Genomic DNA, 24,116 nt, shown 5'->3' on the forward strand with positions numbered 1-24,116 from the left:
TCCCCAACCTAGAGCAGAGCCTGACATACAGTAGATCTTCAATAAATATTTGTTGAACTAATGACATGTCGGTACAGTTCAAGGAGTTTCTGAAATGGCATCACTTAGCCTTTGAAGGGCAGAGCATCCAGAAACCTGGGAATGACAGGGCCTCAAGAGACGGGCTCCTGGCTCTTACCCTCCTCATTTGCTGGATGACTTCAGGCTAGCCTCTTAAGCTTGGATTAATTGGAGGAATGGGAACAGGATTAGTCATTATATGATGCTGATTTTATGTACTAACCTGATGCCAGGCTTGTAATAAGCATCTTACGTATAGTTAATAAAAGTACCTCATCGATACTGTAACAAAGGCACCATTTTAGTCCTAGTTCACAGATGAGGAAAGAAGCACGTAAGGGCCAAGACCCTTGCCCAGAGTCCTGCAGGTTTCCAGAACAGTGCCGACTCCGCAGGCTTGCTTGTCCCACTGGGCTGTTGCAGGCTGTGTGGTATGCGGGTGAGAGGATGAACAGATGAGCCTCTGCTCCCAGCAAACTGACAGGTAACAAACAGGGAGAGCCCTAGGTGAAGGGTTTTGGAATTAAATGGCAAAGCCATTTTGCCTTAATTCTATAGTGAGCTCCATTGTTAACCTTTTGGCAACTATCGAACACACACACACCCTTTTCTAAAGTTATGTATGTATGTATGTATGTATGTATGTATGTATGTATGTATGTATGTATTTAATGGAGGTATTTGGGATTGAACCCAAGACCTCGTGCATGTCAAGCATGTGCTCTACCACTGAGCTATACCCTCCCCCTCAAACTCTTAATTCAAGGATGGGGGTGACATATTTCCCTAAAGTCAACTTTTCCTCCCACCTGGGGTTTGAATCATCTCCCTGCACTTCTTCATTTTCCCTCTGAGCTAGAAGCTTTTGGGAACCAGGGCTGGGAGGCAGGGTGGACATTGGTGCCTAGCGGCCCGAAAGGCCACAGGCTGCTGAGTAAGCTCCACATTTGAATTACCCCAGCACAGTCAGCTGATCCTGGGCAGTGCAGTGCAGGCAGGAGGCCTGAGCTGTTCCCTCTCCTGGGCTGTAACATAAGTTCCTGAGCTGAGTTCTCCATGTGAAATGTACCTTCTTGTCTGAAAGCAAAGTACACCTGAGCTCTGGCACCCAGTCTGAGCTCTGGATGCAGAGGGGCAGCCTGTCACCACCCTGAGGAAAAGAATTAAAAAATGGCTTTGTTTGAATAAGCTCTCCAAAGCAATGAGCAATGCCTGCTGTTTTCTGAGCACTGCCCTTCAAAATAGAATTCTAATTCTATAGAATGTGACCTTGTGCAAATTCTTCAACTTTTCTGATTATCAGATTCCTCATTTACAAAATAGGGATCCCAAGGAGGGAAGGTATAGCTCAATTGGTAGAGCACATGCTTAGCAAGCATGAAGTCCTGGGTTCAATCCCCAGCATCTCCTCTAAAAATAAATAAATAAATAAACCCAATTACCTCCCCCCACCAAAAGCAAGCAAGCAAATAAATACAAAATAGGGATCCCAGTGGGAAAAAATGTGTATAAAGTTCTTAGCACAGGACCTCACAAGTGCATTAATTAGTTGATCAACAACTATTACTGAGTACGTGCCAGGCACCGTTGAAGGTACTGGGGATACAGCAGTGAATGAAGCAAATAAAACCTCATGGAGCTCAGAGCTGATGGTTAGCACATAATAATTATTCAAAAATTCAGTACAGGCACACGTCAGAGATACTGTGGGTTTACTTTCAGACCACCACAATAAAGCAAATATCTCAATAAAAAGAGTCACACAAATTTTCTGGTCTCCCCGTGCATAGAAAAGTTATATTTACAGTATAGTCTGTTAAGTGTGCAATAGTAATATGTCTAAAATAACAACGTACATACCTTAATTAAAAAATAATGCTGTTGGAAAAATGGCGCAAACCGACTCGCTCAACACAGGGTTGCCACAGACCTTCAGTTTGTAAAAACTGCAGTATCTGCGAAGCGCAGTAAAGTGAAGCGTAGTAAAATCAGGTGTGGCTGTGTACTTTTAATTGGGAGACAGCAGAAATGAAGTTGGTTGTGCAGAATATGAAGCACAAATAGTTATAAACTTTCTACCCAAACTTCACTAATTTGGAGGATGTACATAAACTCCACAGGAATGGGGGGATTTGGTGAAGGAATGAGTCCACCACTGCCCAAACCTCTGATCTGATGGAAGACCAGTAGCTACAGTTGGAGTCCCAGGATGGTTCTGCAGCAAACCCTAATTTTCTAGAGTCTAGAACTGGAGGGCTAAGGGTGGCACCCGGGTCCTGCACTGTCATGTGTGTCTAATCAATTTTTCAGCCTGTCTGGTTCTCTTTGAGTCATCAGCGTTTTATTTTGATTCAATCTTCTTGCCAGTTGCTAACGCCACCTCCTCCTACTCTTTTCAGGCAAGAATGGGACAGGAGAGAGAGTTTCTCTCTAGAGCAGGAGTCCTGGGAGTGGAAGACAGATTCCCTGATAGTTTCCAAGAAAGAAATATGCAGGGGTGACTTGGGCCTTGCTTTTGCATGGTCTCTCCTACCAGTAACTACTGGAAGTGGGTCCTCTCTCACAGTGCCTGTGAACACCATTTAGAGATATCTTACAACTAGAGACAGAACTGTCCACCGTGTTCCCTCTTCTCCTCTCACATCCTCCTACCTCTCTTCCCCTTCACCAAGCCCTTGGATGTTACCTTTTTCTGTCTCTACCATGATAAGCCCTGATACTATCATGGGTTCTTAGGAGGAATTCAGATCAATATCCAGTTTTCTCAGATGAAGAAACAGGCCTAGATAGGTGAAGTAAATAATCCAAAGTCATACAGCATCATTCACTTGTTCATTCAACAAGGAACACTCCTTCCTCTTTAAGATTTTAGCTTAAATGTCACCTCATCAGAGAGACCTGCTCTGACTACTTTATCTAAAGCAGATCCCACCCCTTCCATTCTTCTCTCTCTCTCTCTCTATATATATATATATATATTTTTTTTTTTTTTTGGTCTGACTCTTCTAGTAGAATATAAGCTCCAAAGAGGGCAAAAGAGATGTTTGCCCTTCAGAGACATGGTCATCACTGTATTCTCAACATCCAGCACATAACAGGTGTTCAGGAAATCTTTGTTGAATAAATAAGTGCAGGTACTACCAGGGCACCTGGGGATATGAAGATGAATGGGATATGGTCCCTGCTATCAGAACTGTTTGATATGAGCAACAGAACCAAAAACAGGGAGAATGCAATGAGATCAGGTTCAGATTTGAGGGAGGTATTTTGGGGGTACTTGAACTAGGCATAATCTCTATTGGCCTTTTGCCATCAACTGCCTAGAATCCAGGATAAATCATTGGGCTGTGCCCTGCTGGGTGACTCAGGCCTGTACCCTGAGCAGCTCAGCAGCATCAGGAACTGACAACTCATCCCATCGAGTGTGTGCTCAGATGGTACCTGGACCCATTAACACTTTCCAGTGAGGGAAGGCTTGCCAGTCAGTTTCAGGTCCAGTTGGTTGCCAAGTCCATGCTCACTGAGGCCCCAGAAACAACCCCACACCTTTAAGCCCAGCCTCTGATCTTTTGCCTGGTCTTCTAAGAGCTTTGGACGAGAATCTGTGCAGTATTAAGGAAGATGACACCTGCCTAGCCCTCGGGATTAGTGGGGTGACAGATGTCCCAGTTGAGTAGCCTTCATATCCAGAGGGCAGGTGGGTTGTCCCACATGGCTCAGAGAAAGCTAGTGTTCTGGACTGTAAAAGGGAGCAGAAACTAGCAGGAAGGACTCGAAGGGAACCCAGTAGGAGAGGAAGGAAGGGAGCCAATGAGAATCCCTTTCTTTGAAGAGAAAGAGTACACAGCCTCTGCTGGCTCTCCTGGGAGAAGCTCACCCCTCAGTCCAATCTTCTCCCTAGAGCAGGGCAAGATGGGAGCTGCTGCTAAATTTCAAAGCTCACAGCAAGAAACCTATTCTCCAGCCTCTTCCAGCTTCACCATCCCCACCCCCCAGGAGTCAAAAAGGTAGGCTCAGGTTCACAGCAGCCTGAACCCTGCCTCCAGACCAGAGGCTTCACAGCTAAATGCTGAGCCTACCAAAAGCCCCCTCTTCAGCCTATACCCTGCTTCCAGGGTTGGCTTGTCAGGGGTTAGCCAGAGTCCTCCAGAGTTTCCCCTGATCATTCCCTACCTGCAGCAAGGCTGACCATGCCTCTGCCCACGTTTTTTAACCCATCAGGGAATAACGAAAATGACTCATTAACACCCCCTGAGGATTCATAGAGCACCTTTAGTTCTAATCCTCATTTTTCTCCCACAGTTGCCCAGGTCAGGAATTATCTCCAGTTTAATTCAGAGAGGTTAACTAACTTGCCCAAGGTCACACAGTGGGAAAGTGGCAAAAACTTGTGTCTCCTGCTCAGCAGTTTGGCAGGTGCTCTAATAATCTATGTGGAAAGGGTGAAATCTGTTGTTTGTTCATTTCGCTGGCCTGTGGATGCTTCTGCGTGTTGGGGGAAGGGACTGTGTGTGGGAGAGGAAAGCTGTCCCCCTCCCTAAATGAACCTTTGGTTTTCTCAGTTGACTCTCACTTCCGAAGAAGTTACTGATTTAACTCTAATCTCTCCGGCTAGATCCCTACGATCGTTGTTATTTATTGTTAGAGCAATGCCCCCTCCCCCAAGAGGAATGAAGAGTAGGTCTGATATTTTCCTTCTCAAAAGAGCAAAGACCAAAACAATCCAAATAAAGAGCCTCACTTTCCCCAAACTGTACAGCCCCAAAGCAAATCCCAAAGCATCACCGGAGCCCTTGCGCCGTCCGCAGACGCCCCCACACACCCCGCCACGCCACACTGCGTTGGGAGGCGTCGGGGAGGGGGCGCGGAGCGCGGGCCCGCGCGACAGGGAGCGGGTGGGCGCCGGGCGCGCTGCCAGGCCCCGCCGCACCGCGGGGGCCGGCTGCCCCTCGCCACGTGGTGGTGGCCGCGGCGGGGTCCAGGGCGCCATCCCAGCTGGAGAAACCCGGAGCAGCCAGGGAGGAGGAGGAGGAGGAGGAGGCGGCGGCGGCGGCGGCGGCGGAGGAGGAGCGGGGCGGGAGCGAGGGAGGGGGGCTGGGAGAAGGGGTGGGGGGTGGGGAGAGACCCGGCGGCGGCGACAGGGCGAGAGCAGAGCGCGGTGCCAGGGGGGTGGGGGCACCGGTGCCCGTCTGGGGAGGGAGCAGGCAGAGGGGGTAAGCTGCGATTACCAGCAGGAACCGGCAGCAGCTGTGAGTCCCGGCTGGGCTGGGCGAGGGGAGGGGAGCGGCGACTGGGGCCGGACCCCGGGGGTCGCGGGGTGGGCGGGAGGAGGGGACGGGAGGTCGGCTCGCAGTTGGCCCAGGGTGGCGGGGAGGGGAAGGGTCCGGCGTTGACCGCCGGCATTCTCCCCTTCCCTCTCCTCCGCCTCTCCTCAGGCCGCACCGCCTCAGGAGCCCCTTTCCCGGCTCGGGGACGGCCGACTCGGGGCCCGGGGATCGGCCGCCAGTGGGGGAGGGGGCTGCCTGGTCTCGGCCCCCGAGAGGGGAGGGGCGACAATTTCTGTCGGCCGAGCTAAAGGGGTTTAAAGGGCGGCTCTTAAAGGGGCCGCAGAAGGGGCCCGGGGACGAGGAGGCATCCCCTCCCCATCCGCCTGCCGTCGCTCTCTTGGGGGGCCGCTGGGCCGAGGAGAGAATGTGGAGGAAGCAAACACTGGTCGGGGCGGCCCAGGGGACAGAGCTGTTGGGGTTGGGCCCGAGGTGGAGGGCCGGGGGTCGGGGGGTGTGATGAGCACTGGCTAGCGGAGTTGGGGGGAGAGGGGATGGGCCTGGGGAGGAGAGGGTTAAAGGTGGGGCCAGTCCTACAAACACGCGTTTACTCAGACCCGGTCACCCGCGTTTCCCTGGCTCTGAATGGGGGACAGTGTAGGGGCCTAGGCCTGAGCTCTCTCCACCCCAGGCTCCTGCTGCCTGGCTTTGGGAGGTCGCGGACCCCACTGTCTCAACTCACACCTCGGGAGCCCCCTCTCATACGCACACACACGCTCTGGCGCGCGCGCACACACTTCGGACATTCCCATAGTGCCTCACGTGACACACGGCCCCGAACGTGCCCACCCTTCACACACGCTCACGCACGCGTGCACACACGCGCACACACAAACACACACGGCCTCCAGGCCACTTCTCCACTCCATCCGACCCCCGCTCGCAGCCCCGCAAAGGCACTCATTGACTGTGACACACCTACACCCATTCACAGACACACACACTCCCCCCACACATGCCAGCCACAGACACACATTCATAAACAGGGCCAGAAGTATACACGCACCCCTTCGCCTACTCTTTCGGGAGCCCTGAGTCATTCCTGCCCCCTCCCAGGGCTCCCCATTTCCCTGTATGCAGGCACACAGGCTTAGGAATTCTTTGTCAGCTTTTCTTCACCTATGCTCAGGCCTTTCCCAGAGCCCCCTTCCCCTCTGTGTACCCTCAGACACTTAGCAGAAGACTTCCTGTGGGTCCCAGGTCAGGGGTGAGGAGAACCTGGAGGGCTGCCACAACCTCAGTGTGACTGGGGGAGGCACTTCCTTTTTCTGAACTCTGGGATCCTGCAGGAGGAAGCTGGGAAGTTGGGCGGGGGCCCAGCAGAGGATGTACTGGCAGTGGTGGGGCTGACCCTCCCAGAAGCACTGGGCCTTCCTAAGAGAGGCCTGGCATGAGGAGCTTGGCAAAGAGGTATTTGGGGAAGTGAGGCCTGGGGTGGAGAAGGGGCTGAGAAGTGAGAGACAAGGCAGGCCCCTTCTGGGCCCCTGTGCTGGGAAGGCAGCCCTTTCCTGTCCACAGGTCTCCCTGAGTTCTGGAAGGGGCCCTTCCCTCCTGCTGGCCTCACTTACTTGTCTCTACTTGTCACCCCCCTGCCAGCCCTGAAAGTCTTCACCTGGTCCCAGTCCCTTCCCCCAAAGGCAGCAGAGAAGAGATGAGGCTTAGTAGTCTGGGAGGGGGCTGTGGATATGAAGGCAGGACCAGGCTGCATCTCAGCTGGCCGCAGGGCTCCTCGGGCCAGGACGAGGGGTGTCAGGGACAAGCTCTGGGCCACCCTCTCCACGGTTGCTCCTGCTCTCCCAGGAGGCCCAGGGCAGGCCGTGGCCCAGGCCCTTGCCATGGAGTCCATGTTTGAGGATGACATCAGCATCCTGACCCAGGAGGCCCTGGGGCCCAGTGAGGTGTGGCTGGATGCCCCTGGAGACCCCTCGCTGGGGGGGGACATGTGTTCTGCCTCCCACTTTGCCCTGATCACGGCCTATGGAGACATCAAGGAGCGGTTGGGAGGCCTGGAGAGGGAGAATGCCACCCTCCGCCGCCGCCTCAAAGTCTACGAAATCAAGGTCAGAATCTGGAGATGATGGGCCGGCTTTGTGTAGGGGTTGGGGAGGGCTGGGTGGCAGGAACTCAGGATCCAGCAGAGATTCCACGGAACCAAAAGAGGGGTCAGGGTACAGACTCAGGAACTTGAGGGGCCCCCATGAAGGATGTGGCTGTTCTGGATGGGAACTCTGGAGAGCCCAGTGCCAATCAGGAGGGGATCAGGAGGGATCTGCTTTGGAGCACTGGACCTTGGATCTAAAAAAGATCTGGTTGGTGGGAGACACCTACAGGCCCGTGGAAACTGGGATGTGTAGATCTCTCTGGAGAGGGAAGGGAGAGGCAAGGACTCTGAGGCAGGTTGTGGGACGGGGACACAGCTAGGCTAAAGCCTGGGCTAGGGGCCGGGCACCGGCTCTCCTAAGGGCCTGTCCCATCCACAGTACCCACTGATCAGTGACTTTGGAGAGGAGCATGGCTTCTCTCTGTATGAAATCAAGGATGGCTCCCTGCTGGAAGTGGAGAAGGTCAGCCTGCAGCAACGGCTCAACCAGTTCCAGCATGAGGTAAGCCCTCCCTGAGCTCCTGGCTCCAATCCATTTCCAAAACCTGTCACCCCCACCCCCACCCCTCCAGCCTCTGGCCTTCTGTTTCCTTGATCAGATGGCCATGGTCCTCCCTATAACCAGCTGCAGCTCCTTCTGCCCCTCCACTGGCTGCTGGGAGTGGGGGTGGGAGGCACAGGATGCTGCTCTGGTACCCCAAGTCAAGGATGGGCCTGACTATGGCTGCACCCTACCCTCTCTGGGCCCCATCCAGCTGCAGAAGAATAAGGAGCAGGAAGAACAGCTCGGGGAGATGATCCAGGCTTACGAGAAGCTCTGCGTGGAGAAGAATGACCTGGAGACAGAGCTGGGGGAGATGGTGAGGTCCAGGGAGCCCGGGTGCTTGTGGGTGTGACCCTGGATGGTGTGCTCGTGATATGTACCCAGCTGTGGTGGTGTCTGTTGGTGAGTGCCTGTTTGGCCTTGTGAGTGAGCTTGTGCGTGTCATACAGGTTGTTAGTGACTCTTGTGTATCTCCTGGCCGTGCAGTGACGGGAGGTAACTATATGAGTGACCCTGTAGGACACTGTTTCTCTGTGTGTGTTTGGGTCTCTTGCTGGGTTGACCCTAGCACTGAACTAGAAAGCTGTATAAGTGAGGGCAGAGGTGACCAGAAGTGTTTGTGGCTGTTGGGACGGGCCTTGGCCTGAGTGTGATTCTGAGTCAGGGTGTGGCCATGTGTGTGAGTAGGTGGGCAGATATCAGAGTCAGGAGACATAGTACAGCCAACCCCTAACTGACCTAGGTCAAGACACTTAGCCTCTGTCCTGCCTCTGAAAAGTGGGGCAAGTAATAACAATCTTGCTGAGCTGTTGTGGGGCATTTGTGTAAAAATGCTTTGCCGTAATAGTCACAAACATTTACATGGCACTTACTGTATGCCAGGCATCATTCTCATCTCTTTACATATATTTACTCATTTTAATGCTTGCAACAAATCTTAAGTTAACCCCGTGTTATGGGTAAGATAGATGAAGCCCATAGTGTTTAAGTCACATATGCAAATGGAAGTTATGCTCCTGAGGGGGTGGCGGTGTCTGGACAGGAGGCTGAATGTTCTTATAAGTGTCTCTGCATGTTAGTGACAGGGAAGAGGCATTACCTCTGACTTTGCAAGGGGCAATAGCCAGAGACATCTGCATTGCAGTTGCTGAGAGAGGAGACCTCTCACTCATGGCCTCTTGGAGACTGGAGCTGGGATGTGTGACCTGGGACCTCTGCTCAGTTTGGGAGATAATGGATACCCAGACATGGGGAGGTCCTTGTTTGGGGGGCCCACAGGGGTGACCTGGCCTGGTGCAGACCCTTACCCCTTTGTCTCCCCCCATAGCGGGCTCTGGTGGAGACCCACCTGCGGCAGATCTGTGGTTTGGAGCAGCAGCTGCGGCAGCAACAAGGCCTCCGGGACGCAGCCTTCCCCAGCCTGAGCCCCCCGCCTGTCCCTGCCCCGCCCTGTGCTGATCTGGACCTGCACTACTTGGCACTGAGAGGCGGATCTGGCTTGAATCACGGTAAGATCTCAGCAACCCCTGACTTCCGTACTCCAAAGGCCCCAAGCCAACCCCCAATTTCAGCACCGCTGGACACCTCCAGCATCTCAGATTGATAGTCATCACCCCATCGTAATGTTTTAATTTCTCCCATAATCACCCCATCCCTCCTTACCAACAGTCCCCACACCTCAGTCACTATTACCCCAGTTTCTGACACTGACATTCCCCCTTTTATCTCGCCCATTCCGAGGTTACCCTCATGCAATCCCTGTATGTGCCAGCAGAGGGCGTCCCCACCCATAGTCCCCTTGCCTGTCAGGTTGTGATTAGCAGAGGGCCCTAGGATGCTTGGAGACTTGAGTCTGGCCAGGGAAGCCCTTCCAGAGCCCATCTTATTTTCCCTCTGCCTCCAGGAAGATTAGGAAAAGCAGCTCAGCCCATCGTTCCCATTTCCCTCAGGAGAGGTCTCTCTCATCCTGGGATAGCTGCCCTCTGGCTGTCTCTCTTGGATCCCTCATGCTGCAGCTCTCGCCCACTTCACCTTGTGCTGATTTGGGAATTGGTGAAGGGTGCCCGGCAGCTGGACCCAGCCTGACATTTTCCTCTTCCCTCGCAGCAGGCTGGCCAGGCACCACACCAAGTCTGGGTGAGCTGGAACGGCGACGGCTAGAGGAGGCTCTGGAGGCCGCCCAGGGAGAGGCCCGGGGTGCTCAGCTCCGAGAGGAGCAGCTCCAGGCTGAGTGCGAGCGGCTGCAGGGGGAGCTGAAGCAGCTGCAGGAGACCCGGGCCCAGGTAAAAGGTGGGGGGTGCTGCCTGGGGCCCCTGCCCCAGCCCCTCTAGAGCTTCCTGGAGGTCTGGGGGCTGCTGGAAACAACCCTTAAATGTCTAGGGCTTTCCCATGAGTCCATACGAGCCCTGGGGGTAGTAAAGAAGGGAAGTCCAGGCAAGGTGAGCTTGGGGTCTCACCTCTCAATCTTTCTCTTAGGACCTGGCCTCCAACCAGTCGGAGCGGGACATGGCATGGGTGAAAAGAGTTGGGGATGATCAGTAAGTCACTCTGTAATCCTCTTCCTCTTAAACTCTATACCCTGGGGGGTGCCATTTCCCAGGTTCCCCCTTTGGTTCACTCCTTACCCTCTACATTTTTGGGGCCTCTCTTTTAGGCTGTCAGGATTGTGGGGTTTGGGTTGCTTGTGTGGCTCTGCACCCTTCAGAGGAAGGAGGCGAGGTCCTGGAGATACGCAGGTTCTGGGACATTCCCTTTGTTTTCCTCTGGTACCCAGGCCTATGTCTTCTTGAGGTGTCAGGGGTGGAGAGAGACTTCCTCAGCAGCTTTGCTGCTGTGTTCTGTGTCCCCTGGTGAGTTTTGGAACCTCTGGGGCCCATTTTCTATCCCAGTGACAAGGCCCAGCCAGTTGGGTTAACCCTCCCCTCCCCAACGAGGAGGAAGGAGATGATCTCTTTCAGGATTTGTGGTGCCTCCTCTCCTTTCTCAGGAGAGAGAAAGCTGAGTCTTAGAGGAGGATGGGCTTCCTTGAGTTTATACAGTAGCATGCAGGGAATTAGAACATATTCTGCTGGGGTGTCCCTTGGGAATCCTGCCAATAAAGAGGGGCAACAGGAAGTGGGGAGGGAGCTGTGTCAGTGGGACCCCAGTAGTGGGGCCTTGGGGCAGCCTCGGGCAGACAGGGAGAGAGTGAGCACAGCCTGGCGGCTGTGAGCCTGGTGCCTCTCACATCCGCACCCGAACTCATCCTCTCCCACTTTCTGAGAAATAGAGCACAAACCTCCTTCCGCCTAAGCCTTCTCCTCTAAGACGAGGTGTGTGGCACAGACTCCCTCCTTTTATTGGAGGGGAAGACTGAGGGCTGGAGAGGAGCAGGAGCTCGCCCTCTACCATGCCACACACCCAGCTACAGGACCTCTGGCTCCCTCTCTCAGCAGGCCTCCTCCTCACCTTTTTCCCAGCTGCTGGCCAGTTGGGGATACCCCTCACCTCCCTCTGCACCCTGGGGTGATGGCCTGGGTGGAGCTGTGATAGCTGGGGGGGTGAGAACCCCATTTGTGGGACTAATGGGTGGGACCCCTCAGCTGTTAGGGGCCTCTGTGGAAAGGGTCCACCCTAAATTGTGGCTGGGGCTTAGGGCACATCCTAGTCCGTGTGCCCAGACCCGGAACACACATACACACAGATGTTCTAGAATCCTAGCTTGCCCCTAAAGTCACAGTGTAGGGTCCTTTATGGCTCACTGAGTCCAACTCCCTCTTAGAAGAGCTGAGTGAAGCCTCCTCTAACTGGTTGAACCCAGAGAGAGGATTTTTTTTGGCAGGGCTAGAGTCTGAACAGCCAGGCTTTGAATCCCAGGGACCCTTCCTGGGATGCTGAGTGGCTTAGCTTGGCCGAATTCATCTCTCTGGCCCCAGGTTTCCTTCACGGGCTCAGAGGTCCATCGCTGCTGAGAGGTTCTGAGTGGAAGGTGATGTGGGTGAGGCAGAGAAGGGGTGGTGGGTCTCAAGGGGCCAAGGCTATAAGTGAATGAGTGGAAGAGAATGCCTCCCATAAGGTGCTTTTGGAGGTCGTATCATCCCTGTCAATGATTTTGGCCAGAACAGCCCCTATCCGTTCTCACCTCAAGGCACCTGCCCCGCCCTGTCCCTTTGGCCAGAGGGAGCTGGGCTCTGCTCCGAGGCTGGTCCTACCAGAGATGACCTCCTGCTCTTCCCCTCTGTCTCCACGGTTCGGGCTCTGCCTCAAGGCCTCCTGGACATCTGCCCCTGGAGCCAGCCAGGCCCTGCCTGCCAAGCCTCACAGTTCCTTTCAGGCCAAGCATCTCCGGACAGCCCCAGCTTGGCAAGAGTTAATTCTCAGAGGAAGTCCTCACTCCCCCGGTAGTTTTATTTTCTTATAAACTCAGCTCCTTTTAGTAATAAGCCGCTTCCCGAGTGCTCTCTCCCCTGTCCTCCCACCTGAGGAGGCCTCAGTCACCTGCTCTCAGCTCCTTTCCCCCACCAGCCCCTCTTCTTCCTTCTGCTTCTACCTGACCCTCCGGGCCAGTGGGAATTTTACATGTGGGCCTTCCACGGAGAAGAACGCAGGGGCTGAATTATCCAGATGGAGGTGTGATGGCTGAAGAGGGGGCACAGAGGTTCCTGGGTTCAGCCGACTCCTCTGTGGGAACCCTGTGTACCCCCGAAGGGTGCTCATCTGTCCCAGTGTGGACACCTCCAGGGTGGCCAGTTTTACTGTGGGAGTCCTGGCTGTTAAAATTCCCTCCCTCATACAGCTCCTGCCTCTATTAATTCCCCTCCATAGGTCTTCCCTGTGCTGAGGGGGGCAGGCCGGGGAGGTAGCTCCCGCTCTAAGGTTTTCAGTCCCTTCCTGCCCAGTGCCCAGAACAGACCAGACTGCCCACCTCAGGTCCGACCTGCAGGCAAGATTACTCTGCCGTCTGGTCAGCCCAGCATCTGGTGGTTGGTACCAGGGGGACAAGTTGCCCCAGTGGCAGAGCTGCTGGGGGTGACTCAGGGGCCAAAGGCAATAATGAGGAAGGAGATGGGAGTGGAGACGACCTGCTCCTGAGGATGCACAGGGATCTTAGGACCCCAGGAGGGTCCCAGCCAAGGGAGAGGCACAGAGCCCACGACTCCTGCCCCTCTGGGCCAGCACAGAGTCATAGGTCTGAGCACGGCCTTCCTGAGGGTGTGACTAGCCCTGAGGGTGGAGGGGAAATTGTGGAGAGGGGGCTCCTTGCGGGGGCTCAGTGAGGGGAATGAGGGCCAGTGAGGGAGGGGGCTCATCCGTGAGGGGAGCTCCCCTTGAGAGGATGGGGGTTCAGTACGAATGATGAGGAGGGAAACTATAGGCCTTTTTTCCCAACGTGGGGGGCTCAGTGTTGCAGCCTGGGCCCTTTTCCGCCCACCTCCCCACACCCGCCCCTCTCTCCGCCCACAAGCCTCTGCGTGGGCTGCGGTTAGTGGTGGGGGAGAAGTGTGAACTCGGAGAGAGAGGATGGAAACTCTGCACAGAGGTCAAGGGCAGTGTGGGGTGGGTCAGGACGGAAGTCGGAGACCCCCGTGTACCCAGAGTTTAGTCTCATGCCCCAGAACCAGCAGGCCCAGGGCCTCCCCTTTCACGCTTCTCACCCTCCCTACTTCCTTTCTCTCAAATCTCTTTCAGCCCTGGCGCCCAGCCCACAGGACTTGCAGCCTCCGGGCTCCCCAAGGGTGGGGAGGGGTTCTGAAGTTGGGGCCCACCACGCCCTCCTAATTGTGGTCTGAGGGATTGGTGGGCTTTGAACCGTCTCTGACCCTTTCCCTGCCAGGGAGGCAGAGAGCAGCTCTTACCCATGTGCTCTCCCTAGATGGGGAACTCCACATCTTCCCCTCATTCAAACCAAAGTCACTGAGCTGGTGTCTTCAAAAAGGAGATCACAACTGGTTCCCCGCTTTCCCTACCTGTTTCCTGGGCACTTCCCTGAATCCTCATCCAAACCATCTACAAAATCTTACTTGATTCTCACACCAAAAAATGTGTGATAGCATTGTCCCCTTTTACAGCTGAGCCAACTGAGGTACAAAGAAGTTAAGTAATCAGAGAAGTTAAGTGCAAATACCAAGCAGGTCCTGAGCAGCTGGGGTGAATGTACCTCTGTGGTGTTTTTCTGGTTCACGTTCTTCTCCATGTTGGAGGCCCTAACATGAGGGGCAGCCAGCCAGGTGATTCGTTGTCCAAACCTGAACACTTTTGAAAGTGAAAGGGGGCACTATTAATAATTATGCCAGGCAACTGCTGTGAACCTGGACAGCCCTGGGGAAATTAGGATGCGTGGCCCTCTCCCCAGCCTAAATGGGGACTCTGGTTTCCAGCCCTGCTGTGAGCTCCCCAGCTGGGGAAGGCTTTCTAGACATAGTGACCATCTGGCTGAGCTGGAAGCATGGCAGGGGCTGCCACGAAGAGCCAGGCTCTGTGGACCACAAGTCATAGCTGGTCGAGGAGAGTGAAGGGGCTCAAGGCGCCTGAAAGGAAGTGGTGGAGCGCTGGGTTGTTGCAAGCGACTTCCTCCTCCCCACGGCCCGCAACCTCAAGTCCGCTCCACGGCCCGGTGCCTGTGGTCCCCTCCCTGAGGGTCGGGTCGGGCGGGAAGACTAATGCTGGGTGTGCCTGTGGGTGATGGAAAGTTTGGTCCCTAAATTCCCCCACAGGGGTGATGTGGCCGGGGGCAGCTGTGGGCAAGGATGGAGGGGCTGGGAATGCTGGATTTGTTTTCCTCCTGATTTGGTCAGCTGGGGACTCTGACCACATGACCAGCTCTGATCCTGACCCCAATCCTAACCCTAATACTGATCCCATCCCTGCCTGTAACCCTGTCCCTCATCCTGACTCAACTCCATCCACAAACCTGAAAATGAACTAATCTGCCCCCAACCTCAGCCTTAATCCTGACCTTGAGCCCATCCCTAGTTCTAATCCCATGACCCAACACTGGCCTGAATTTCTGCCCGCTGGATCCGCATCTGCATTCACATCCGTATCCTCACAGAGGCTCCAGGGCAGCACCGGGCACCCTGTGAACTTCCTCAGGGAAAATGCTACACTCGGAAGCCCGCGTGCCTCCCAGCTGGTTTAGGGCAGAAAGAGGCCTTTTACAGAGGAGGATGCTTAGGTCTCTAACCTTTCTTATCTCAGTTGCTTTATCAATGACATTAAAGATTATTGTTTCCAGATAAATTTTTGAGATCCCTGAATTATTCATGGAAAGAATGAATGAAAGGATAAGTCAATAAACAATGGAAAGGTTTGCAGTGGAGGGAGCTCTCCTTCCAGCCAGCACTGCCATTTGCACTCCAGCTCCTCCAAAGGTGCCAGCTCAGCAGGCTGAGGTGCCAATAGCCTGTTTGAATCCCTACACTGTGCCACCACTGCTCTGGGACCTTGAGCCAGCCAGTTTCACATGTCCAGCATCTTCCTCTCCCCTCCCAGGGCAGGATTTGTGATGCTCAGGACTCCCAGGCCACTTTGGAGGTCCCCATTCTCTTCCTCCTCATCTCTCCTTTCTGCTTTCTTCCCATCTCTCCTCCTGCCCCGCTTTCCTGATTGTTTTGGAAGGCAGTACATAGTTGTGTGGTCAGTATCCTCAACTTTGGAGTCCAGGAGGCCAGAGCTCCCATTCCAGCAACTCCACTATTATTAGGCTTTATGACTTTGGGCAAGTGACTTAACCTCTGTAAGCCTCAGTTTTTTCATCCATTAAGTGGAGATAATGAGTGGCAACACTGTAGGTTTGTCGTGAAGATTAAGTTCTTAGCACAGAGTCTGGCCCATGATAAGGGCTCTTACAGATTATTTATGATTTTCTCCCTGGGTCCCTCTCAGTTTCTGAGAGACTCAGACAGAACTCCCCCCACCCCATAATTTAAGCAATAAAGAAGCACCCAAACACAGCTATCTGCTACTGTTCACCTGACCCATCCTTCCCAAACAGTGGTGATGGTGGAAAATAGCACTCAGGTGTGGGCCAGGAAACCAGGAAGCGGAATGTGTATTCAGGTGCACGTGTGTGACTCTTGGTTGTGTTGTGAAGTTGAGGTATTTTTCCACTGAATTGGCAGTGTTTTCTAATGTGAGTCATTCAGATGGTTAGCATATTTAGCAGCCGTGCCTGTGCATCTTGAGGTGGGAAGAGATGCCAGATGAAAGGGGGGGTCCCACGGGCCATGGGACATTGGGAAGTCAGGTCCCCCTACCTTGCCCAGGGTCGCAGAGGTCTTTGCAAGGGCTGCCTGGAGCCCCAGGAGGACACAGGGTCAGAGCTGGGAGAGGGGCTAGACATTCGGGGCTGGGCCTTCTCCTTTCCATTTCCTGCTGCCCTGTCTATTTTGCAGTGAGGATGGTGCCAGGAGCTGGGCCGTGGAAACTGGGGTAGCTCCTGACAAGGGGAGGAAGGCAAGCAGGGGAGAGATAGGGGCCTGGGAACTGAGTGTGGCAGGTGAGATCTCCAAGGCAGGGTGTGAAGGCAACGACCTGTATCTGTCACCTGAGATACAGCAGTGAAGGCAGACTGGGAGAGAAACTGTAGCTGCTTGGTCAGAGGGGATGTTCCATCAGTGCCCTGCCCAGAGCCCCCTCCTGCCCCCACCACTGAGGGGTGGCGTGATCCTCTCTGAAAGCCCCCAGTCTGATGGGAGAGACACAGCTCCTGCCCTCAAATTCCCTTGGACTAAACTGGGGAGTCTTCTGTTGGGAAGTCCCTAATTTAAAGTGGGACACAGATGGGTCTCCCAGTCGGATGAGCGTGATGCCATTTCTTCCCACAGATCCATGTGAAGAGGGTCGGGGAACATCATAGAGCTGAGATGTGATGGGTTGAGGGCTGCAGCACCTCGGCAAGGGCTCCCGGCAGGACTGCTTCCTCCCATCCCTGTCCACCATCAGATTGGTAGAGGGAACCCTCCCTCCCTAAGGAATGGGTTTGTCCCCCAGAATCCTAGCCTATTTGCAATAATTTGGCTTTGGTCCAAATGGGTTAAAAATAGTTTTGTTGTGGGAGGGGTTGCTGTCTCCCCCTCCAGCCAGTTCTGCCCTAGGATTAGTAAGAGAGAGGAGCCAGCAAGGAGGGTAAAGGAGTTCAGTCATCATCTTCCCTCTGAAGTCCTAACCTCATGACTTCCCCTCCTCTTCTCTGGGGTCAGGCACACACACTCACACTGTTCCTCACACTCATCACATTGGTCTCACACCTCCCTTCACTCCCTCCTGTCCACATACATCCTCTCTCATGTCCATTACCATGGGATGGAGACCCTCAGGGTCTAGAGAACTACCCCCACCCACCTCTCCTTCCTGCCCAGGGCCCTATAGCTCCCGGGGCAAGAGAGCCTCCCCTATGAGGAAATCCTTTCTAGGGTGGCTGAGCGCTGCCTGCCACTTCCCTCCAACCCCAACTTCCACAAAATTCCAGAGTTCCTTCTGGATTGGGGAGGGAGGTGAGATCTGAGGAAACAAAACATCCTGCCTCACAGGCGCTGTCCAAGCCCAGATCAGAGATGAAAGCAGTGACCCAAGGCCATGGCAGAGCCTCACGTGAAGTCAGTACGGGCACCCTGAAGGTGTGCAGGCCACGGTGGGAGAGAGGGGAGGGTCAGTGCTGAGAGTGATAACCTAGGTGGTTCTGGGTCAGAGTGACCCAAAGAGAAAGGAAGAGGAAAGGAAGTGGTTGAAGTCTTTCCTGAGTCTGTTCCAGCTCTGTGAGGGCAGGTAAGCGGGAGGCCTGAGCAGAAAGTGGGAGGGAAAAAGGGAAGAAGAGAGAAAAATAGAGAGGCTCAATTCAGTATTCACTTACTGAACAGCTACTGGGTACCAGACCCTAGACAAGGTGCTGAAAATATGAGCACAGTGATAAAATCCCCACCTTCGAGGAACTCTCAGTGAAGTTCCAGAACAAGGCAACTTTTAAGTGCTTAACATGAGTGGTGCCCCCTGGAGGTGTGCAGTGCACAACAGCTGTTCACAAAGCTCTCCATGTAAAGGGCTCCCTGGTGATCCTGGGAGTTGCAAGGCTGAAGGAGCTCAGAGGCAGCCCTGAGGTGGAAGCAAGAGGAGTGGACCTGGAACTGGGCAGACTTGGGTTCAAGTTTATCAGTTGGCACCACTGCCAAGCCAGGAGGCTATGTCTTCACTCATGAAATAGGGCTTTTCATAAGCTGTGCAACAGTGGTCCCTGATCTTTCAAAGGTGAGGACTCCTCATGCACCCCCTGCCCCCAAAGCACAGATTGCGCTTACACTGTTAGTAGGAGCTCTGTGAGAAAATTCAGTGACAAAAGCTACTATAAATTCAGCGCAGCTTTTTGATGAATCTATGTTTTATTTGTCACCACAGCTTCTGCACAGATTAGAAAAACATTCACACATACCTGTAGGAGATGTATTCAGGCCACTGACAAGCTCAGTGATCACACAGATTCAGGGATCCCTTGAAATCACTGAGCTTCCCAGCCCCCAGGCCATAGTCTGGGAACCACTGCCCTAACCCCAGGTAAGGTTCGCTGGGAGGAGGGGGAGGCTCCCTGGAAGAGGTTCTCTTTTGAGGTGGGCCTTATAGCCGAAGAGAATTTCTGCAGGTGGGGGTAGGAGGGCCCTGGAGGGGAGGGCGGGGCAGATGCTGGGGCAGATGCTGGGGCAGAGCCAGTCCTTCGCAGTCCGTCCGCTGCTGTGATAGTTAACCCACTTCCCTTCTCTTCTCCACACCCTGCCCTCTGACCTCAGGGTCAGGGCAGGCTGGGGTCAAGCCTTGATCTGGGTGACTGGCTGTCCTTCAGGGTGAATTTGGCGCTTGCTTACACGGAGCTGACAGAGGAGCTGGGCCGGCTTCGGGAGTTGAGTTCCCTGCAGGGGAGGATCTTGAGGACTCTGCTGCAGGAGCAGGCTCGGAGTGGCGGTGAGATGGGGCAGGGGAGGCCGGGAGCTGGACCCAAAGGGAGGGGCTAGCTATGGCCAACGTCCTGCGTCCTGGGGCCACCCTCGACTACTTTCCCGGTGCCTGGGCCTTTTTCACTTACGTTCGGAGGAAACAGGGTGGACACTGGTCGCCCGCAAAGCCTTGGCTCCCCAGTTCTGACGCCTTCTTTCCCCACCGCTGTTTCTCGACCCGTCCTGCTTCTCCTGCAGGCCAGAGACACTCGCCGCTGTCGCAGCGCCACTCCCCAGCCCCCCCGTGCCCCTCACACTCCCCGCCGGCCCGAGCGGCGCCCCCATGCCCCCCGTGCCAGTCCCCCGTCCCTCAGCGCCGCTCTCCGGGGCCCCCGTGCCCCTCGCCCCAGCAGCGCCGCTCGCCGGCCTCGCCCTCCTGCCCGTCGCCCGTCCCGCAGCGCCGCTCGCCGGTGCCGCCGCCGTGCCAGTCCCCCAGCCCGCAGCGCCGCTCCCCGGGGCCCCCAGCCTGCCCGGCCCCGCAGCCCCGGCCCCCGCCGCCCCCGCCGCCGGGGGAGAGGACGCTGGCCGAGCGCGCCTACGCTAAGCCGCCCAGCCACCACGTGAAGGCCGGCTTCCAGGGCCGACGCAGCTACTCGGAGATGGCAGAGGGCGCGAGCTACGCGGGCGCCTCCTCGCCCTGGCTGCAGGCCGAGGCGGCCACGCTGCCCAAGCCGCGGGCCTACGGCGGCGAGCTCTACGGCCCCGGCCGGCCCCTCAGTCCACGGCGCGCCTTCGAGGGCATTCGCCTGCGCTTCGAGAAGCAGCCGTCGGAGGAGGAGGAGTGGGCCGTACCCTCCAGCCCGCCCAGCCCAGAGGCCGGCGCCATCCGCTGCGCCTCGTTCTGCGCGGGCTTCCCCGTCCCCGAATCGCCCACCGCCGCCGCCTACGCCCACGCCGAGCACGCGCAGTCCTGGCCGTCCATCAACGTGAGTGGGCACGTGCGCACTGGCTTGAGCCACAGGGAGCCCCGCCCTCCGCTTCGCGCCTGATTGGTGGGCGGGGCTCCTTTCCTTTGAAGCCACCCTCCCTGGGTCGCAGCAGCTCACTCCCTTGGCCTTTTGTTGGCGTGAATTGGGGCCCTGCACTATTAAAACTTGTTCAGTCCCGCAGTGAAAGGCACTGTCTTCAGAGTGGCAGTCCTGGCTTTGATTCTGGACTCCACCAGTTACTGTCTGTGGGACCGTGGACAAGTTACTTTTCTGACCCTCAGTTTTCTCATCTGCAAAATGAGGGCGATGGTTTATTATCTCATTCCATTAGAGAGTTCTTGAGAGGGATGCAGTGAGCCCAAAGCACTCTGCACAGTGCCTGGCTCAGTATTAAACTTACAATATTACTTGCTAATGGAAGCCATGCCTGCTCATCCAGTTGGCCCCATCAGGCCTCAGAGCCCCTGCTCTTTTTTGTCTGTCCTAGAAAACACCCCTATCTCAGGGCTGTATCATTTCACTGAAATAATGAGTTTCCTGAATGTCAGAGCCAACCCTTGCCACCTGGAAGGACCGAAATACTTTCCAAAACCAGACAGGCTGTACATTGTTTGGGATTATCCATTGCTTTGCGTTATCTGGGAGCTGTGTCTTAGTCATGCAGAGGGCATGTCTGGGTCTTGGCTTCTCTCATTACCGCAGATGCCCTGGCAGGTTGAGCAGACCCACCTCCCCATTAACACCTCCTGGGGACCCTATGCCCAGGGCCAGGGGAATGGAAGCTGAACTGGTAGAAGGAGGGCAGGGAGGGGGAGGAACAGGTGGTGCAGGAGAAAGGGGGGCCCAGACCTCTTCTGCATGCTCTAGCCCTCCCTGCCTTGGGTCCCCGAAAAGGACAGGCTGGGATGTGGGGACTATGTGGGAGGGTTGTGGACCATAAATGACTTCCTTCTCTCCCCACAGCTGCTGATGGAGACAGTGGGCTCTGATATCCGCAGCTGCCCCCTCTGCCAGCTGGGTTTCCCTGTTGGGTATCCAGATGATGCCCTCATCAAACACATTGACTCCCACCTGGAGAACAGCAAGATCTAGGGTGCCTCCCCCACCCACTGGCTGTTTCTCCGCCTTCTCCCATCACCCTCAAACACTCACTCACTTTGAATGCTGCATGACTCTCGTGGGGGGCCTCTGCCCCTTGCGACCCCCAGATACCTCCACTAGCTACCAAGTCAACGTGTGCGCCGTCTTCCCTGGTCCAGGCACCACTCAGCCCTGGCTCTTCCTGGGAAGTCAGCTAAGGCTCTCCCCAGCTTCTGGGCTTCTGCTGTGGAGGTGGGGATCAGGGCTGGGATGGGAAGGGGCATATCACCCCACCCAGCCTTTCCCTCTGCCTTTCTGTTCTCAAGCAGGTGGATCCCAGAAGGTGTCTAGTGCTTGGGCCTGGGGGAGGGGAAGGGTATCAGAAGACTCCAGGAACTTCCTCAGCCCCTCCCCAGATGTCCATCTTTCTCAGGCTGTGCTCTGTCCAGGGAGCACCTCCCTGTGGGGTCCCAGAGCCTGCCCTGCACATTGATGCCAGTTCCTCCATCTCATGGCTAGGTCAGGGCTCGTGGCATGGGCCCCCACTGGGGGAAGGAGGCATCTTGATTCTTGCCATTCCCTGCAGGCCAACCCTTTTCTCCCCCTCTGCCCACCCTGGGGAATAGGGAGGGTGGGAGAGGAGAAGGAGGAACTGGAGGGCTGGGAGCGTCCAGCCTAAAGAGGCTGCCCTGAGGCCCCATGACCCTCATGCCAGGTAACAATCTGTGCCAGCCTCCTGGGCCCATGCCCTCCTCCTGGAGCCCCCAGCTCCAAGGCACAGATCACTAAGGCAGATGCTCTCCTCCACCCTGATTCCACTCAAGCCCCGACACCACAGGTGCCCTGGAGCCCGTGTGTGACTCAGCCTCTGTTAGCTGGGTGGGTGTCATCAGCCCTGCCTCCCAGGCCAGAACCTGAGGATGGGCCCCGGGTGCTGTGGAGACCAACTTCAAAAGAGCTAACCCCCTTCCCACACCCAGCGACCCACATTCCCTCTGTGAAATCTACCTCAGAGTTGTACCCTCAGAAGGACGGGTAAGCAGGAGGCCAGGGGGTCCCCAGGGCTGAGGTGGGGAGCTTCCTATGGCAGGAGCCTGCCGCCCCACAATGAATCCAACCCCCTCCACTGTGAGCCTCTCCTGGGCCTCTGCCCAGGCTGGGGGGCAGTGGACGCTACTGTCACTGCATGTACCATTCTGATCCAACTCTTCCAGGTCCCCCACCTCTTCACACCTCTCCCCTCCTCCTCAGTGCAGGGGAGTGAGGGGGTGTGTTGGGCGGGGATGGGGCCAAAGACTCCAGAGACACAGGGCATCGTACCTTGAGTGTTCCCCAGGGAGGGGAAATGGGGAAGGGGAACTGGAGAGGGGAGGTGGGGCTCCTGAGCTCTCTGAACAAGTTGAAAGTCCAAATAAAACTTACCTGTTCCATCTGCGCTCGGTCTGTGCCCTCTGTGGCTGGGATGGAGAGAGGACCCTTGTAGCACGAGGTCTTAGAAACTGTCTGAGGAACTACAACTGTGGGAGAGTGGCCACTGGGCAAATAGGTGATGCATGGGGCAGCCACGTGCTGAGGAGATTCTGGAGAAGTGGGCGTTCAAATGGCTATAGGTGACCTGTGACGTGAATTTATTTGGAACAGATAGGGAGCAGGACAAAGCGTCTTCAAGACCAGCCCTGAGCAGATATCAGGAACTCATGAATTTTCCCTTCCAACAGGTCTGGCACCCTGAGAATTCGTTGATCAGTACCACTGTTTTTTCATCAAATGATTTCTTGTGCCAGGAACCAGGCTGGGGCCTCAAAGAGGTAGAACATCTGGGTTCCATGTTCTTATGGGTCAGAGAGCAGAGGGTGGGGACTGGGCTCCAGGCTCAGCAGCTGCCTTGTAAAGTCCCACAGCCTGGAAGGTCAGAGTCAGGTCATGAACCCATGACTTCTGCCCCAGCTGGGGCTGTGCCCTGTGTCAGCAGAGCTACTTACTCATCAACTCTGAGTGCCTTTTATTTCCACCTGACTCTTTTGGCCAGAGATTCACTGAAAAACAAAAAGCAGGGGCAATTGTTTATTGAAGGCTGGAGGTTCAGCTCCAAACCCAGGGTGAACATCTTTCCCCGTTCAGTGCCAAGGTCTAGACCCCCATGGGGAGACTTCCCAGCATCCCCTGCTCCTCTGTTGCAGTTGACAACTATGGCTGACCTCTAAAGGCTTACCCAACCTTGATTTCATCTGCAGGCAAGTCCTGAGTGCGAGGAAGGGTGAGAACAGCCATCCCTGTGGGACACGGCCTCTCACAAGCTCTGGGAAAGAAGGTTCTGGAACCTTTGGCACATGGGTTTCCCTGGTTCTCCTATACCTCAGTCAACTCCCACAGAGGAAGGCAGCACCCAGGTTTCTGGGTCTGGGTCTTGTTTGGCTCTCTGGAAACCCTTGCTAGAAGGGCATGAGTAAACTAGGGGTGGTACTGGGACACAAGGCAAAGAGAAATCCTAGCCGTTGAGAAAAAGGGCAAAGGATGACCTGGAAATGAGGTACAGGTGGGGGGCATGACCTGGGGAACCAGGTCTGGCCCTTGAGCTCATCTGAAGAGGGGAGGGAACCCAGGTATCCCACCACCTGGACATTCCCCCTGTCACCCAGGTGAGGGGAGCATGGCGACACAGAGTGCAGCTTGTCTTCTTGATTTCTGGGGACCCGGGAAAGGGCTCAGAGGCAGGGAGGGAAGCGGGAGAAGGTGAAAATTAGCTGGTCTTTTACTTAATGCCTTTAACTTAATGCCCCCGCAAAGAAGATGACATTGAGGGTGAGGAAGCTGGAAGAGGGGCTGGGGGCCCTGCCAACACTCACTCTTTTCCAAACCAGGGCTGTGGTCAGAAGAAGGACACTGGCCACTCATTACTCTGTGGGAGTAATTCGGCAGCAAAGGGCCTGAGAGAGTGTGGGGCAAGGGAGTCTGGATCTCTGGGTTCCTGGAAAAGTGAGGGGGTTGAGACAACTTGCATGGGAGCAAAGTGGCAGGAAGATCTTGTTGAGGCTGGAGGAGACACACCCGGGAGCCACTCACACCAGCACAGACCCAGAGCGGGAAGTGACCGGGGTCGGGGAGGATTCACAGGTGCCA

General features: G+C 55.4%; 1 protein-coding gene and 1 non-coding gene across 5 annotated transcripts; one reads left to right on the forward strand and one right to left on the reverse strand.

The window, feature by feature from the left end:
- Positions 1–732: 732 nt before the first annotated feature.
- On the reverse strand, positions 733–805 carry TRNAV-GAC (transfer RNA valine (anticodon GAC)). Its single transcript has one exon. It is a non-coding gene; the product is annotated as a tRNA-Val (tRNA).
- A 4,347-nt stretch (positions 806–5,152) lies between these two features.
- TBKBP1 (TBK1 binding protein 1) lies at positions 5,153–22,426 on the forward strand. 4 transcript variants are annotated; one of them, XM_074342958.1, is made up of 10 exons: positions 5,153–5,309; positions 7,185–7,444; positions 7,865–7,987; positions 8,241–8,345; positions 9,357–9,537; positions 10,136–10,311; positions 10,505–10,566; positions 18,837–18,955; positions 19,186–19,913; positions 20,880–22,426. In XM_074342958.1, the coding sequence occupies exons 2-10, from the start codon at positions 7,220–7,222 to the stop codon at positions 21,006–21,008; spliced, it is 1,848 nt and encodes a 615-aa protein (XP_074199059.1). In that variant the 5' UTR covers positions 5,153–5,309; positions 7,185–7,219; the 3' UTR covers positions 21,009–22,426. The 4 variants fall into 4 exon arrangements, with proteins under 4 accessions (XP_074199059.1, XP_074199058.1, XP_074199060.1 ...); XM_074342959.1 differs by lacking the exon at positions 5,153–5,309 and adding an exon at positions 5,334–6,794; XM_074342957.1 differs by lacking the exon at positions 5,153–5,309 and having other exon boundaries at positions 5,333–7,444; positions 10,139–10,311.
- The last annotated feature ends 1,690 nt before the right edge of the window (positions 22,427–24,116 follow it).

The sequence above is a fragment of the Camelus bactrianus genome, chromosome 16, assembly GCF_048773025.1.
Source record: "Camelus bactrianus isolate YW-2024 breed Bactrian camel chromosome 16, ASM4877302v1, whole genome shotgun sequence".
Taxonomy (NCBI): Eukaryota; Metazoa; Chordata; class Mammalia; order Artiodactyla; family Camelidae; genus Camelus; species Camelus bactrianus.

Excerpts from the sequence above, each read along its gene's own strand:
- TBKBP1 (XM_074342956.1), top strand. The coding sequence starts at position 7,070 with ATGAAGGCAGGACCAGGCTGCATCTCAGCTGGCCGCAGGGCTCCTCGG. Across the intron at positions 9,538-10,135 it reads CGGATCTGGCTTGAATCACG|CAGGCTGGCCAGGCACCACA; the intron begins GTAAGATCTCAG and ends CTTCCCTCGCAG. Across the intron at positions 10,567-18,836 it reads AAAAGAGTTGGGGATGATCA|GGTGAATTTGGCGCTTGCTT; the intron begins GTAAGTCACTCT and ends GCTGTCCTTCAG.